At 44.7% G+C, this 15,506-nt stretch overlaps 3 protein-coding genes across 9 annotated transcripts in view; all 3 read left to right on the forward strand.

Annotated features, from left to right (window-relative positions):
- Positions 1 to 3,924, forward strand: part of rab11fip3 (RAB11 family interacting protein 3 (class II)) — a 32,070-nt gene extending 28,146 nt beyond the window's left edge. For all 6 annotated transcript variants that reach the window (XM_047031940.1, XM_047031941.1, XM_047031945.1 and 3 more), the window contains one exon: positions 213 to 3,924. In XM_047031940.1, the coding sequence (XP_046887896.1) occupies positions 213 to 326 (114 nt within the window). In that variant the 3' untranslated portion in view covers positions 327 to 3,924. The remainder of the gene's footprint in view (positions 1 to 212) is intronic.
- Positions 3,925 to 5,308: 1,384 nt separating this feature from the next.
- On the forward strand, positions 5,309 to 7,159 carry LOC124475603. The gene is made up of 3 exons (XM_047032351.1): positions 5,309 to 5,969; positions 6,267 to 6,390; positions 6,531 to 7,159. The coding sequence occupies exons 1-3, from the start codon at positions 5,626 to 5,628 to the stop codon at positions 6,951 to 6,953; spliced, it is 891 nt and encodes a 296-aa protein (XP_046888307.1). The 5' UTR covers positions 5,309 to 5,625; the 3' UTR covers positions 6,954 to 7,159.
- Positions 7,160 to 7,851: 692 nt separating this feature from the next.
- Positions 7,852 to 15,506, forward strand: telo2 (TEL2, telomere maintenance 2, homolog (S. cerevisiae)). 2 transcript variants are annotated; one of them, XM_047032256.1, is made up of 21 exons: positions 7,852 to 7,934; positions 8,317 to 8,676; positions 8,867 to 9,147; positions 9,283 to 9,351; positions 9,487 to 9,634; positions 9,726 to 9,828; positions 9,945 to 10,013; positions 10,500 to 10,641; positions 10,891 to 11,027; positions 11,407 to 11,483; positions 11,627 to 11,731; positions 11,827 to 11,915; positions 12,042 to 12,133; positions 12,215 to 12,331; positions 12,570 to 12,641; positions 12,741 to 12,914; positions 13,051 to 13,142; positions 13,334 to 13,433; positions 13,535 to 13,599; positions 13,845 to 13,960; positions 14,700 to 15,506. In XM_047032256.1, exons 2-21 carry the CDS (start codon positions 8,333 to 8,335, stop codon positions 14,816 to 14,818), a joined length of 2,511 nt encoding a protein of 836 aa, XP_046888212.1. In that variant the 5' UTR covers positions 7,852 to 7,934; positions 8,317 to 8,332; the 3' UTR covers positions 14,819 to 15,506. The 2 variants fall into 2 exon arrangements, with proteins under 2 accessions (XP_046888212.1, XP_046888211.1); XM_047032255.1 differs by having other exon boundaries at positions 12,215 to 12,361; positions 14,700 to 15,505.

Below are 15,506 nucleotides of genomic sequence, written 5' to 3' on the forward strand. Positions count from 1 at the left end.
ACACCCACATGGTCAACAGCCAAACACACAGGTCTCTTTCCTTGAGGGGAAAATCACAAGCAGAACACTGGGAATCAGATTTGATTTTGATGCTGTGTGATTTATTTAGAAAAGGGGGGGGTAATGGAACACAGTTTCCGGTCTGGTAGGCTAGCGGTCTGGAATGACCCAGAGGTTAAAGACGCGTCTATTTCCTCTCTATGGTTTTGCAGTTGATGGAGGCCATCCACAAACAGGAGGAGATTAACTACAGGCTGCAGGACTACATCGATCGCATCATCGTGGCCATCATGGAGTCCAACCCTTCGATCTTGGAGGTCAAATAGAGGCCGTCTTGAACAGCAACTGTGGACCTGAATCACAGGCTCTATGGACTGCAGCTCTGGCAGAGGCGAAGAAAGACTAGCTACTGAAACTCTGAAGGATATATATCAGATTATTTGACTAGATGGAAAATAAGCACTCATCCAACTCCAATTACCCTTGAAGAAGATTTAAAGAAGATTAAAAAAGAAGATTTATCAGCATTTTGATCACTGTTGGCGTCAATCTTAAAATAAGCTATGTTTTGTTTGATGTCCGTCGGATGCTAGTGCTCCTCTGTGTGTTTGTGTGTGTGTGTGTGTGTGTGTGTGTGTTGACTGGCCAGCACAGGTTTTGGTTCTGATGACTTCCATGTAGTTTGGTAGAGGAACCAGATTGAGGTAACGTGTGTGTGTTTTCAGAGTTAGTCTTACACCCCATACAAAATCTCTTAATCCGGCCTGGCTCAGATATGAAATGTATCCAACCAAATCTGTCCAAAGCTCAAATGACCAGTTTTTCCAGTCCTTAGACTCACAGCAGCTGATGTTACCTTACAGCAGCTGTGTTGTCTAACCAACCTCGCGGTGGTTGAGGTTGTGTTCCCCAGTACCAGACTGAATCGTGTTTGAACCGCCTTGAGCGTTTAAACCGCATGAAGCACTGGCTGGGAGGTGACTGGAGACTGGCTTGCCTCTAGTTAATGGTGTCCTGTTTGCAGTGTGTCTCACCTATATAACCTGGAGTCTCTTCCCAGTGTGTCCTGAGGGAGGGGAGGAGGAGAAATGGGGAGGGGAGGAGGAGAGATGGGGAGGAAAGGAGGAGGGGAAGAGAGGGGGAGAGGAGAGGAGGGGATGCCCTAAGGGTTCATGTATGCAAGTAGTTTTTTTGTGTGATTCGTTTGTGCTTTGAGTTTTGAAAATTGGTCGGTGAGTACAGAAGGAGTTAAACATGCTTGTTTCATTCTTGTGAGCCTTACTGGTCTCTGATGAAACTGGGTTTGTTTATTATTTGCTGCATCTCCATTTTTTGCAATGAAACAGAGTTGCTATGGTTCAGGTGGGCTGAAGACTTCCATTCCAATCACTCCCTCAAGATGTACTTCAAAACTGACATGGAGGGGAGAAAGTACTTGGGAATTGTAGTTCTACCTGGTATTAACACTGACATAATGTACAATAGATGTAAATCATTCTAACAACAGTGCTTTATAGACACTACAGACATAGATTGGAGGTGTCTCGCCTGAGCCGTAGTATTCTCTTGCTGAGTGAAAGTAAGAAGGAGCCAGCTAATCCTAGATGTACGTTATCATTCATTTTCATTGGATAAGTGACTGACTTTCAATGAAAAAGAAATGTTTTGACATGCTGTATGAAGTAAGTAATGAAAAGGGTTGTACTTTGCACTCAACATTTTATTTTATTATTAAGACAAGACATTTCTCGCATGTTTGTCAAAAAAAACGGCTAGTTGTCAAGAGATGAAATACAAAACTCAAGTAAAATATTTAGGATAAGGCCCAAATCAAGAATTCTGGATATAAAAAAACAATGACTTCTTGTGTCTAAGGGGAATTTCAAAGAGGTTAGCTTTCTTCCTTTTCACTTAACAGCTTGTTTGGTCTGAATGAGCATCGCAAAAACACTTTAGATTTAGCAATAACACGGAATAGTGGACTTTGATGAAGGACTGGCATCAAAACTGACAAACTCTGACATACTCATTGAACCGCTCTCTAAACCAGAGACCAGTACATCTCTCCAATAGTGCACACTGGGACAAACTGGAAATGTACGGATGGATTTGACCTTTCACCTCCTCAGTGGCTGTAAAGTTCAGAAAGACGAACTTGCACTTTGTTCCTGAACAGCATGGCATCCTGCATCAAACACAGCTGTGCTACAAGGATGAGAACCCCCACCTTCCTCACCTACAGACTTGCTGCATCACTGCTCTTCTCACTACGGCACTCCATGGATAACGGCCTTGGATGTAAATGAATTGTAAAGTTTTTTTCTATCTGTAGATTCTAGGTATTTTTATAGTCTGGGGAAAAAAAAGAGATGTTTTCTTTCTGTTTTTGTGTTCTGCTGAGGAAGGTATCCTTTCTCTAGTGAAGGGTGGCCTGTATATCGCTCGAGCATGTGGCGTGTACATGTCAGATTCTCACGTGTTTGAATCAACATGCAGATATTTATTCACTGTCTCACAGAACTCACACTTGTATAAATAGCAAACGATTCCATTGGCTTCTGCCCTAAAGATGTTTGTGATCAATATTTTTGTGGAGATTTGAAAAGGGAAGTTCACATTCCTGGATTTAACGGGAATTCTCTTTGAGGGAAGATTAATTTGATTACAGTATGGAATATATAATCAAGGTCATGATTTTCTTTATTCAAATTGGATTAATTAATTGAATTCACGAGCATTGACATGCCTCTGCATTAAGTCTAATCGATTCAAAATGTCTGCCTTTTCTGTTAAGGTCATAGCATTTCTGCCTTACTCTGATAGTGTGGGTGTTGTGGTGATCTCTACAAGGGCCTGGTTATTTCCTCCCTCACAGACCAAAACAACTAACACTATTACATCCTTGAATATCACAGTTTTGATCATTATGAGTAAATACTTATCCAAATGGAGAGCAGTGTAGCTGTCCTGTTATATAACACGTCTGGTATGTTCCAGTCCATCTGGCCCAGCAGATACAGGACCTCAACCAATTGTTTTCCCATCACCCATTGGTGCGTTAGGAGCAGGAAACCATTGAAACATCTATACTGTACTTTCATCTGGCCACTGCAACAGATACTTACAGCCCCCCCACCCCCAGTTTGTCTGTCAAACAGCGAGTGTGAAACCTGATTACTGGCTGTCATGTTCGACCAAAATCCAGTTCAGACATTCCCTAGCAGGGTTCAATGGTATTCTCAAAATGCACTTTAACAAATTCCAATTTCATTTTGACCCCTTGCTTTCAAAATGACCAAAGACTTGATGTTTTGACTTTGAACAGACCATTTACCTACAGCTCTCAGTCTCTCCTGTTTCACTTCAATTTTATATCTTCATCACAGAAACGTATTCCTACCCTCGCAGTTGACCGAGTCGGACTCTGCCCTGAAAATACTGGCCTGCTAGTCTCATCACTGTGCCTCTGTCTTGTACACGGCCTCCTACTAACTTGAGGAGTCCTGGGAAAGCGCTGACTAATGGGAGCTGTCGGTCTGTTAAATTATGATTATAATAACTGAAATGTGTAAATATGAATTGTCTTTAGTGAACTTTTGCTCTCAAACTAGCTTCCGATGTCCAAAGAGAGTTTGCTTAAGGCACACACATCACTACTCGAGTAGTGCATGGCTTGCCATTTAAATGACACGATGGGAAGAAAAAAAGAGAACATTATGAAAACTCAAATTGTAAACTGAAGTTTATTCTTATTCAGAAGGATAATGTATAAATTATAATAACAGTATTGTTTACTGCTGTACATTTTTTTTTGAAGATCCCCTGAAAGATGTAATCCTAATCGTTATGGGGGAATTATAATTTCAAGTCATTGTAAAAAAGGTAAAAGAAAACAGTGAAGTAAGATTAGAAAAATAAAACTGAAATAAAATTACCCAGTGTATGATGCCTTGTTTTGTTGGATGCTTGTCTATAGATGTTCTAGTAACCATGGCAAAAATATTGGTTTCCATGGATAAAGAATGCAGTATTCTTTGAGATACTTTTGTGATAGAAAATATTATTTTCTGGATTCATTCTTTACTTTCAGAAGATCCTGTTTTCATAGGTTTTGGAAGTCTTTTCTATTTTCAAGATACATTAAGTATCTAATCTCATCATATTTATACTTCAGATGAATCATGAATGCAACAAGTCTGGACTTAAAAGGTAAGTTACAGGCATATAAATATTACTTTAAACACTTGTTTTCCATTTCAAATAAGTCGGTGTCAACATAACTGCATATTCATAAAGTTTTATTTTTGATAGGATACTAGAATTGACAGATAAAAAGAAAATGCTATTTTAATGAGTTTTTTGTGTTGAAAGGATTCAAGCTTTTCCTTTCTATCCCACATTCAATTCAGAGAACTCCTGTTCCTCTTCATCTTCCACCTCACAGAGGCGTGGGCACCCTGTCCTGCCCAAGAGCCTCCTTACCCCCAACAATCACAACGTTTACCCCTACTACCAGTCCCCCAACTTCTGGTTCCCTCCATCTCCAACCAAACGGCGCCACCTGCAGGCCGGGAATATGTACTACCACAGCCCTGAAATTACCTCTTTCCACTGGGAAATGTTCAGTCCTGTCCCTAGGCACACTGACCAGAAGTATGTCAGCCTCCACCATCCGTCTTCTGGTCTACACAGCCGTACCTTACCCAACCAGACGATGCTATTGACACCTGTGGTGACTATGCCACAGCCACCCACCATAGACAGGCGGGTATTGGAAGAAGAGGGCCCTGTATGCCCGCTGATGGTGGCTATGGCGGTGGCAGGTATACCCATTGTCCCTGTGCCAGGGGTGGGCTTGGGTAGTGTGCTGGCAACAGCGAAATGGTTCAAAAGATCGCATCCAGGGATCGATGCCGTGTGGGATGCTGAGATGGAGGAGATATCAGGTTCGTTGAGAGAATTGCAGTGAATCGACTTAAAAAAAAATACTGCCAGTCAATACTTCGATGAGAAGTAGAAGTACAGAAAGATTTTGCACTGAGCATATTTATCAATAACAAACTTTACTTACTGGAGCTTTAACCGTGTAGTAATTTTTCTCACTCCATATTTACAGTTCGTACATATTCATGTACATTTAATGTTTATGAATTTTCCTTTGAATAAAATAAAACTGAAAAACATTCAATTGTTTAAATGTAATTGAAATCCTTATGTCGTCAAAACACTTGAAAATCTGTCCAGTCCCGGTGTTGCACCGAAAGCTGTGACCCATCAGAAACTGACCGCAGAGGGCGCTGCTGCGCATCGTCTGCCCATGCATGTGTAGACAAGGGAGGGCGAAGAAGAGCGTCTAAACATCAATACATTACATCCAAGAGGGCAAGCTTTATGATTATTCGCGGTTTGTTATTGCTTATTGTTCCCAAAGGCCCCGTCACACCATAACGTTCTGGTCAACGTTCTCTGAACGTTCTAATCGTTCAATTTCGAGCGTTCTAGGGCGAGGTGGACACATCTGGCGTGTGACTAACGCATGACTAGCGTGGGACTGACGCATGACTAGCGTGGGACTGACGCATGAGGAGAGTGTAACAGCCATAGACATAATAAAGAAGATGATAAATGCTGAAAGTAAGAAGAATGCAAAGCCTCTTTCAGAGTGAAAGACAGCACGAAGAAGAGTCCATCCGAGGTGTGCCACCCCCTGAAGACCTTAATGAAGACCTGCCAACCATGGAAGCGAGAGGGAAGAAGCAGAGGAAAGACTGCAGGATCCAGGACCGGGCAGTGGAGGATAGTTTGGTAAAGTTTTTCCGCGATAACGAACTTCTGTGGAACTCCCAGAAAATAGATTACAGGAACAAGGCCAAGAGGCAACGAATCCTGGAGACCAAGGCCGCAGAGCTGGGGATCGGGGTGGACCACCTGTGGACCTGGTTCAAATCCCTCAGGGACATGTACACTAGGCAAGTATTTATGTTTAAAATGATGAAAATGGTTCAAATAATTGCCATGACTTTAATAATAATGGAATTTATATACTTACCATATACTTATATACTTACCATACACTTACCATATACTTACCATATGACAGGGAGTCAGCCAGTTTGATTCCCGGCCAAATTACGTTGTGTCCTTGGGCAAGGCACTTCACCCAACTTGCCTCGGGGGGAATGTCCCTGTACTTACTGTAAGTCGCTCTGGATAAGAGCGTCTGCTAAATTACTAAAGGTAAATGTAATGCTTATAATATCTACCAGGTTGGACAAGAAGAAGAAGACTGGGCAGGGCCAGCAAGAGTTGACGGAGAGGGAGTCTTGGATCAAATCCAAATTTAGTTTTTTCCACTGTGCTGTCAACCACCGCTCGAAGCCCGTCCAGAGTGTAAGTATTTATGTGGATGTTAATCATATAATTATACTACAATATTGAATAATAAGTGAAAGACAAATGTATGTAAAATTGTTTATGGTCAATTTCCAAGCATGTTGTGTGTGTACCTGTGTCATTCCGTGTCTTTCCAGGTGAAGGCGATTAAAGTCGAAACTCACGGAGACCTGGATGAGGCTGAGCAGGCAGAGGCGGAGGAGAGGGTTGATGTTGACGAGTTTGCTCAGACCGTCCCCGTCTTAGAACATCCACCCACCCCAGCCCTGTCGGTGTCCTCCGACATGGAGACCCTCAGGAGGAAGGCCAAGGAGAGCGGGGAGATGCTGACGATGCTGCGTGAGCAGTTCCAGTCTCCCGAGCCAATCACTGAGAGGACCACCTACGCTGCCTACGTCCAAAGTGTGCTGCTGGGGATGAGTGTTAAGGACTTTCGCCGGGCCCGGAAGGGCATTAACAAAGTCCTGAGGCCTTTCTGCGAGTCGGATTCATCTGACAACGACATTGAAGACCGGTCCAATAGACCCCCCTCCAGACAACCCTCGATTCCGTCGTTATGAGCTTAATTATTACCATTACTTTCAATCATAACTTGAATTGATGCGTTAGCCAAGCCAACGCGTGGGATATTCCGACTTTCCTCATTACTGAAATTGACCAATAGCTGGCACGAAAGTTGTAAAAAAGAAAACGCTGGTGACCATATTAACCACCTCAGGCATAGTAACATGTGTTTATCTGAAAGTAAATAAAATATGTTAAGGTACATTTTCTCTGAAATCTTTCTGAACATATTTCTTTGTCACTGCATGCACAAGTTATATTTATAATAATCGACCTAAAACCTTACATTAACCTTACACTACATTTAAAACTTTTAATAATCATATTCTACTGTAAAGAAAAAAAATAACAAAATACTTAATGGACCAGCACATTGGGTAAGTTGTCAGAATATGTGACCCCATTGTAACTGCTTAATAAAGGGGTTTAACGACATGTTTGGGGTAGTTAGGTCATCCCTTCACACTAATCTGGACCCATGTTTTCTGATTTGGAGTCATCACAGAGCCAATACCACAGAGGTCACCATTTCTGACGGCTGTCAGAATGTGGGACCCCACCGTAGCTGCTTTCCAAAGGTTGTTCATTTTTACCAAAAGGACACAGAAAATAACACACATGATGGCAGGAGAAACCCTTTGTATGTTAGGGGAGGGGGTACACATTATATCAGGTGAAAAAACATCCTGATATAATGTGTATTCCCTCTGTAACTTTTGCTAGAAAAAAATCTCCATATTATCTCAGGTGATTCATTGTGACCAAAAGAACAGAGAAAATAAAACACGATGGGAGGACAGAGTTTTTACGTGTTAGGGAAGGGGGTACACATTATATCAGCTAAAAAAAACGTTGCAACGGTGCAACACCGGAACCTTAGGTAAACCGTGTCATCAAACACGGACATGTTTTTACAGCGTACTCAAAGAAACAGCAGGCGGCATTTATCGAAAATTTCTGTTTGCTACTTGGCACAGGTAAGCATTTGTTACCATGATCATTAACATTACCTTAAAAGGTTCGATAGCAAGCGAGCTAGTCTAGCTAATACAGCTATACAGTAGTAAGGCAACATAAGCCATTCAGACAAGAGCATGCTAGATGTTGGTAGCTAGCTAACCATCCAACTATTAAATGTTTACAGTCAATCTCGCTCTATGTTATTGTACTTGTCAAAAAAAATTTTGACTAACTGTCTAGCTGTCATGTTTAGGTCACGATGTCTAGCACTAGTTCATGTAAACTTGCTATTCTACCATCCTTGAAAGCATCTCATTAAGAAATTATGTTCGCAAAGCGCCTTCCACCTTTAAGAAAGCACAGTTTGAAACATAAGGCAACATTTGTTGTCCCCTGCAGGTATCTGGCCACATGAATGATGCAGGTCCTCACCCCAGACACTAACGTTCGCCTAGCGGTGGGCCAAAGTGTCAGAGCTCTCACCACCTCCAGGAACAGGGAAGAGGTGGTAACTGCTCTCCAAACACTCAACAGTTATCTGAATAAGGAGCCTACAACTACAACTACCACAGTTCAGCGAGATGAGTTCAGCCGAGCCCACTACACACGGACCCTGCAGTTTTTCATTAGCAGCATCAGTGCTGATTGGGTCCAGTTTCTCACAGCTGCTCAGCGCACTGAATTATGGGATGGCTTGTTTCTCAAAGGTCCTGCCGAGCAGGCTCTGATGGTACTGATGGATGGCATAGGCTCTCTGAGGTGAGAGCTGTTCAAACATAGTCTATTATTAGGTTAAATGCGCATGCAGTACTGTACATTTCCCAGATTTTCTTAGTTTTGTGCGTGTGTGACTGCAGATCAAGAGGTCACGGGTTCAAGTTCCCCTGTACTGTACATCGCATTAGACGAAGCATCTTCTAAATGAATACGTTATTATTTTTACCCCCAGCAACCCTAGTGCTGGTCTGGACCGATTGGTCAGCATCCTTGTGGAGTTCCTACAGAGCGGTCGTCTGATGGACTTGTTGTGGTCGTACTGCCAGGGAGCAGGACCCTCCGACTCTCCCCAGCTCAGAGAGACCTTACTGGGCCGCCTGGTGGCCCTGCCTGACCTCACTGCCAACCGCCTACACCCAAACAACCATCCCCTCTTCCTGCCTCAGCAGTATTACCCTCTACTGGCCAGAGAGATGCTAGCAGCACTGGAGAAGACCTGCAAGGCACTCCGAGGTACGGGACATGTCCATTTTATACTAGAACGTCTTCAAAATGGGAGTTGAAATTCAAGTTACCAATGTTTTTTTTTTTTTTATGTTTCCTCACGGGTAACAAGTACGTTTGGGTCATTTACATGTTTCTTTTCAGATGGAAAAGACTGCTCTCTGACATTTTTGTCTCAGACTTTGGGGAAGGCATGCGTTCAGGGACATAGTGGTAAGTTAGATTTACTTTCATGTCTTCAATGTTTTTTTGTTGTTGTTTTTTAATGTTGAAAGAATATATATATATTTTAGTTTCTAAATACAATTTTAGAAGTTGGAAAAAAAAATCTGTGTTCTCTTTTTGCAGAGTTGGTGTTCAGGGATCTTGCCCCTCGCCTCTCCTCCTACACTCGCTCAGATATGGTGTGGCAGAGGGTGTGCTGGAAACTCCTGGAGAATGTTCCGGAACGCTGGCTAGAGGCCGTGCTCACTGGGCTAATACCAGCTGTGGACGGGTATAGATGCCTAATTTACTGCATATCCCGTTGTGTGTGTCTGCCTTTTTATACTTAGTGTAAAATAATCCCAAACTGGTCTTTTCTACAGGCCAGATGCTTTGGGTCGGATCATGGGAAACCTGGTTCTAAAGAATAAAAAAGCCCAGTTTGTTGTCACTCATAAACTGTTACTGCTTCAGTACAGGCATGAGGTGAGAAAGGTTGGCAGTACAGTAGTGGCAGTACAGTAACAGGCAATTTAAGAAAACATAAAAATGCATGACAAAAACACAGTTGTCTGTGACTGACAGCTTTTTCATCCTTCTAGACTCGTGTTTTGAGGATTCTTCTGGGTTATCTTGCACAGGACAGAGAGAGAAGGCCACTACTTACCCAGGTGTGTTTCTGGAACATTTGCAGTACATGTAAAACAAGAGAGGGTACCATTTCTGTGTTGAGGTGTGCTTGCATCAGTTGCAGCAAGTACCCTGGCCTGTGGCATTTCTTTTCACAGTTTCAGCTTCCAGAAGCTAACAAGCTACTGAACTGATTACTGTAGGTAAACGCGGGCAGGTTTGTGACTGTGGCTAGCTAGTTAGATAGCTCTACAGTTACTAGCTACCGCTACAAGCAACGCTTTCGGGATCAAGACAAACATATTGACACCGACATTGTCTATTTAATGAAAAATGTAATGAGTAGTTCAAAAAAGTGGTGGAAAGGAATACAAAATAAGAAATACATATATATATATATATATGAGAGAATAATAGGTTGTGCCCTTGCCAAAGAGGCTTGCACACCCAATAATGTTGATAACAAATGACACATTTGCAGTGTATTACCTGCAGTATTTGTTGTCTGACTGTGTGTGTGTGCTCAGGTCCTGCGATCGCTGTGCCAGACCTGGGCCAACCCCAGTGCAGTGAAACACACCTCCCTGGAGCAGCAGATGTACGTGAGCAGAGCCCTACTGCTCTGTGTGGGCCTGCTGAACGACACAGAGCTGCAGGAGCTACGTCCAGGTAACTCAACACTACTGTCCCCGCCAGTCAAATCAGTACAGGATGAACACTGACTATCAGAGCTGCAAACCAATGTTTTTATTGATTAATTCTCTCTGAAAGTGTGGCTTGTTGTATGAAAACATGCTGAACCTCATCGAAGGTAGCTTTAAACTGTCTTCCCTCCTTAACATAATTGAGGTATGTCCCTCCTCTCCCTTTTATCAGTATAATGATACACATTTGTTACTGTGACCCCTCTCCTGCCAGAGCTGCTGCAGTGCATGCTGGGAGGCATGCAGAGCCACCTGGACTGCAGTGTGGTGGGCGTGAGGCGCATGGGCATGGTGGTGGGAGAGTGTCTGAGCTCACGGATGGATTTAGATGGTACCAAGCTCAAGTTTGAGGTACAAATGACCAATGCCAATGACCCTGTTCAATAGCCATACGGGTGATTGATTATAGGCTGTCTAAAACCCACATTCGAGTCAAACCTTTCTGTTAAGTGCTGTGACAGGCAACACTTGGATTTGTCTTGCTCTGTGTCCTGGGTGTCATTGTCTTTGCATTTTAATTGAGTCATTTAGCAGATGCTCTTATCCAGAGTGACTAACAGTAAGTACAGGGACATTCCCCCAAGGCAAGTAAGGTGAAGTGCCTTGCCCAAGGACACAACGTCATTTTGCACGACCGGGAATCGAACTGGCAACCTTCAGATTACTAGCCCGATTCCCTAACCGCTCAGCCACCTGACTCCCTTTGCTCCACCTTTGCTCCTCCTCCCAGTATGAGCAGGATGACGTCACCCTGGAGCTGCTCCATCTCATGACTCCTGATGAACCCCAGGACCCAGCTCCCCACAGGTCAGCCACCAGCCGCCCTCCTCCACAGGGCCAGGCCCGGGCGGCTCACACCCACCAACACAGCCGTTCTCTCTGGTGTCTGGAGAGCTAGCGTTATTCGATTTTCTCACCGTTTGCCACCCTTCTTCTCATCACGTCGGCAGGATGAGCCCTGACAGAGAGGTCAAAGGGCAAACCTCACCCCTTCAGGAGGCCCCGCCCACGGCTACCCAGCAACCCAGAGCAGGACCAGACCCAGATCTGGACAGGTGAGAATGAGCACTGATCTTTGTGTACCACACACTGTATGTGCATGGAAAACAATATGCTACTAATGCTGTGTGTGTGTGTGTGTGTGGACCAGCGATGATGAGCTCACCCCCTACGACATGTCAGCTGACCAGGAGATGAGCAAGACTGCTCCACCGCGCTACCTCAGAGACTGCCTGGAGGGTAGGTCCTAATCATCACTTGTTTCGGCAACTGTTTTGGTCAGCACCCATTTATCCATCAGTCCGTCTATCCATCCACCTGCACATCCGTCCATCTATTGATTCATCCGCCCTCCTCCCTGTCCAGCCTTCCTGACATCTGAGGAACCTGAGCGCGTGGAGCTCTGTCTGAGAGCTGTGGAGGGCCTGCTTAGGAACAACCCTTCTACAGCCCAGGAGGTAACGCACCCTCTCTCACACACACATACACACCCCATGGTGTGTGGGGCTAGTGTGTAACCTGGTTGTGTGTGTGTCCAGGTCGGCGTGCAGCTCACCAAGGTGCTGCTCCACATGGAGGACCGCTACAACACGGCCGGCTTCTGGGGCCTCAGACAGGCCGCCATGGTCGCCCTCGTCGTCACCGACTGTGTCCCCGTAAGAGGCCTCACCTCCGACTGTGTCCCCGTAAGAGGCCTCACCTCCGACTGTGCTGTGTTTGTTTAAATGAACTCAACGTGAAATCAAAATAGTTGGTAGACATACTGTCAGCCCAAGTATATTGGCCCATGGCTTTACTGTAACTGAATTTTAAGATTTCATATACGTTTGACATTGTCTTTATTTAGCTTTAGTCGCCAAATTGACACACAAACCGTAACTCTTAATCCCCTAGGTGACAGAGTACCTGACTACTGAGTTCTTCTCCATGAACTACAGTATCCGACAACGCCTGGATATCTTAGAGGTGAGGGAAACTAATGCTTCAGTAGTCACAAACCACACTCAGGTGACATCCTTTGTTTACGGTGTGTTTGAACTATTAGATACCTGTCTCTTTTGTTAGGTCCTGGCAATGTCAGCCCAAGAGCTCTCTCAACCAATCACAGCTAAAGATGGCCTGTCCAAGGGAGTTTCTCCCGTTACCATGGGTATGATCCCTTACCCTGGCAACGACCCTGTTGATTGGCGACAGGTGGTAGAGAGGCGAATCCAAAGTAAGACGACGCGTATCAGCAAGGTAGGTCGCATCTCAACTTTTTGGTTTTGTTTGTTTCAAACGACAGTTTGACAGCCAGTCGTTCGGGGAACTCAAGCCACGGCTCATGTCGGGACCTTTTTGACGGTGGATGAATCTGTTGTTGTGATGCTTGCAGGGAGTGACTCGCCCTCCAGCCAAGGCCTCCCCAAATCGCTACGCCCCTGTGGCTGGGCACTTCTTCTTTCCTTTGCTCAGGAACTATGACAGGTGAGCGTGCGTCCATCTTCCTCTCGTGTGTGTGTGGGTGTTTTTGTGTGTGTGTGTGTGTGTGCAGGGCTGATGGTAGAAGGTTGTCTCTGTATTGGGGAAACTACAGCCTGTTATGCAGGTGGTATGTCGTAACAGAAGTACCATCAGTGTCTTCACACTGTAAAGCCACACTCCACCTTGTTCCCTAGACCTCAGGTGACCTTTGACCTCATGGGGGGGGACCACCTGGTTCTGGGAAGGCTGATTCAAACCCTGGGCCTCCTGATGCACTTAGCTGTCAACGCTCCCGTAAGTTTAAACACAGGCCTCGTCTGTAATCTGGGGTCACCTTGTGAAATGCTTAGTGGCTAGTGAATGTGCTTGACTGAATTGTCCATCACTGGCTGCAGGTGGCCACTCAGATGGGCCGTGCTCTTTTGGACTTTGCTTGGGCGGTGCGTTACCACGTCGACCAGTGAGTACCTTTAAAGAAACGTGCTGTACATAAAGCTTAGTTTTCTGTTGTCATGAAATGTATTTTATGAAGCAACGCTAACCTTTAATATCCTGCTACCCCCAAATATAATAAAGAAAGCGGTCGGATAACAAGATGTCTTAGATACGGCGACAGGAAATAACTTTTTATTATCTCTTTGTCATAAGTCTGAACCTGTATCAGCCACAACGGTGATGACAAACAATCTCGTTTTCCAAAAACAGGACGGTGCGGCGAGGCGTGCTCTTCGCCGTCTGCTCTGTGTTCCTGAGCATGCCCAGTCAGAGCCTACTGGAGGAGCTCAGTGATCAGCTGTTGGAGACCAGGGCGTGGCTCGCAGGTGGACCTCAACCTTCATGAATCGATTCATGTATTCGTTTAGCGCTTTTATCCAATGCGGCCGGACGGAGGAAGATGTGAACCTGTAACCTCCTAGATCTGCAGTCATTAACCACTGAGCTATTACTGTCCTTCATTTATTGTCCTCAGAAAACGATCTGGGGTGCCGTTGTAAAAATATATGTTAATAGCATCAGATTAAGACGGGAGTCCCTTGTAGTAGACAGAAATACATTAGGATCACGTCAGGGTTTTGAAGTTGGTGTATTGGCATATAAGACGTTTTCACTGGTTTTTCTTTACCTCTGGAAACTATGGATTTGGTCTCATTATAGACAGCTGCATTCCACGGGTATTCCAGTTGTGTTATTGTTATTATAAAGGATCTTATACAGGGATATCTACTTAGGCCTTGTTCTAGTGTTGCAGCTGCATTGTGTGCGTCAGTCACTGATATCTATTTCATCCCAACACACACACACACACAGCTGGTAGGAACATTTTCTGGGAAATGGTAGAGATCCAGGATGTCCGTCCCAGTACAAGCTGGGATGTGATCTGCGCAAAACTATCAATCTCAACCCACACAGGGGCCCAACTGGTTTACAAATGTCAAACTGTCAAAAACATGAATCAGAATCTTGTTAAAGCAGCACACATGACCTGTGTAGCCTTTCAGAGTGAATGCTCTGGTTAGCACCAATGCTAGCAGTATTGACCTGCTGTTGTGTTGTTGGCAGATGTGGCAGAGAGTGACTCTGATGCGGACTGCAGGAGTCTGGCTGTACAGAGCCTGGTGCTGCTTGAGAAGAGCCTTAAGGCCGGTCTGGAGAACCCTGCCCTGGGCTCACTGTCATGACCACCACACGGGTACACCAACGGGGCCAGAGTCATCCTGTGTCGGTTAAGGCCAGTGTTCAGTTTGCTGGTTCTGAGTGCACGGGCCTTGGGACACAGGCTGGTACGGAGGGAGGCAGAGAGCAGATGAGGACCACCGGACACAGACAGGCAGAAGGGTTGAGAGGATGTCGAGGACCCTGGACATGTGTGGAAGTCCGTTTGTACTGGCCTGCAGGTGCTAGCCTTACTACTGCATATTCTGGGACACATGCCCAGGCGGAAGACAGACACACACGCACTCTTATTTGATTCCTTTACCAGAAGAAGCCTTTAAAAGGCAGTAAAGAGGATGTCATCGGACCGAAATAAAAGGATTTAAATGTACCTAAGGTGGATGTCTTTTTGTTTTCTTCTCTTTCCTGTGTGGGAACCGTACTGTACCACTGGCTGTTTGTTTACACAAGGATGTCCTGTAAATGGACTGACACACACACACACACAATGAAAATACTATGCATCCTTCCCTTGGTGAAATACCTCATTGATGTATTTATGTGCCGTGATTTGTACACATAAATAGTCCTGTTTCCCAGCATCGGGCAAGAAAGGGTAGAATGAGGTCGAAACTTTTCAAATATGGTTTACTTGCTAATAATAAAAGAACTGCTTCATAAGTTGTGTATGACCTAGCTTACCCAATGATTTGT

The sequence above is a fragment of the Hypomesus transpacificus genome, chromosome 13 (genome assembly GCF_021917145.1).
Source record: "Hypomesus transpacificus isolate Combined female chromosome 13, fHypTra1, whole genome shotgun sequence".
Lineage (NCBI taxonomy): Eukaryota > Metazoa > Chordata > Actinopteri > Osmeriformes > Osmeridae > Hypomesus > Hypomesus transpacificus.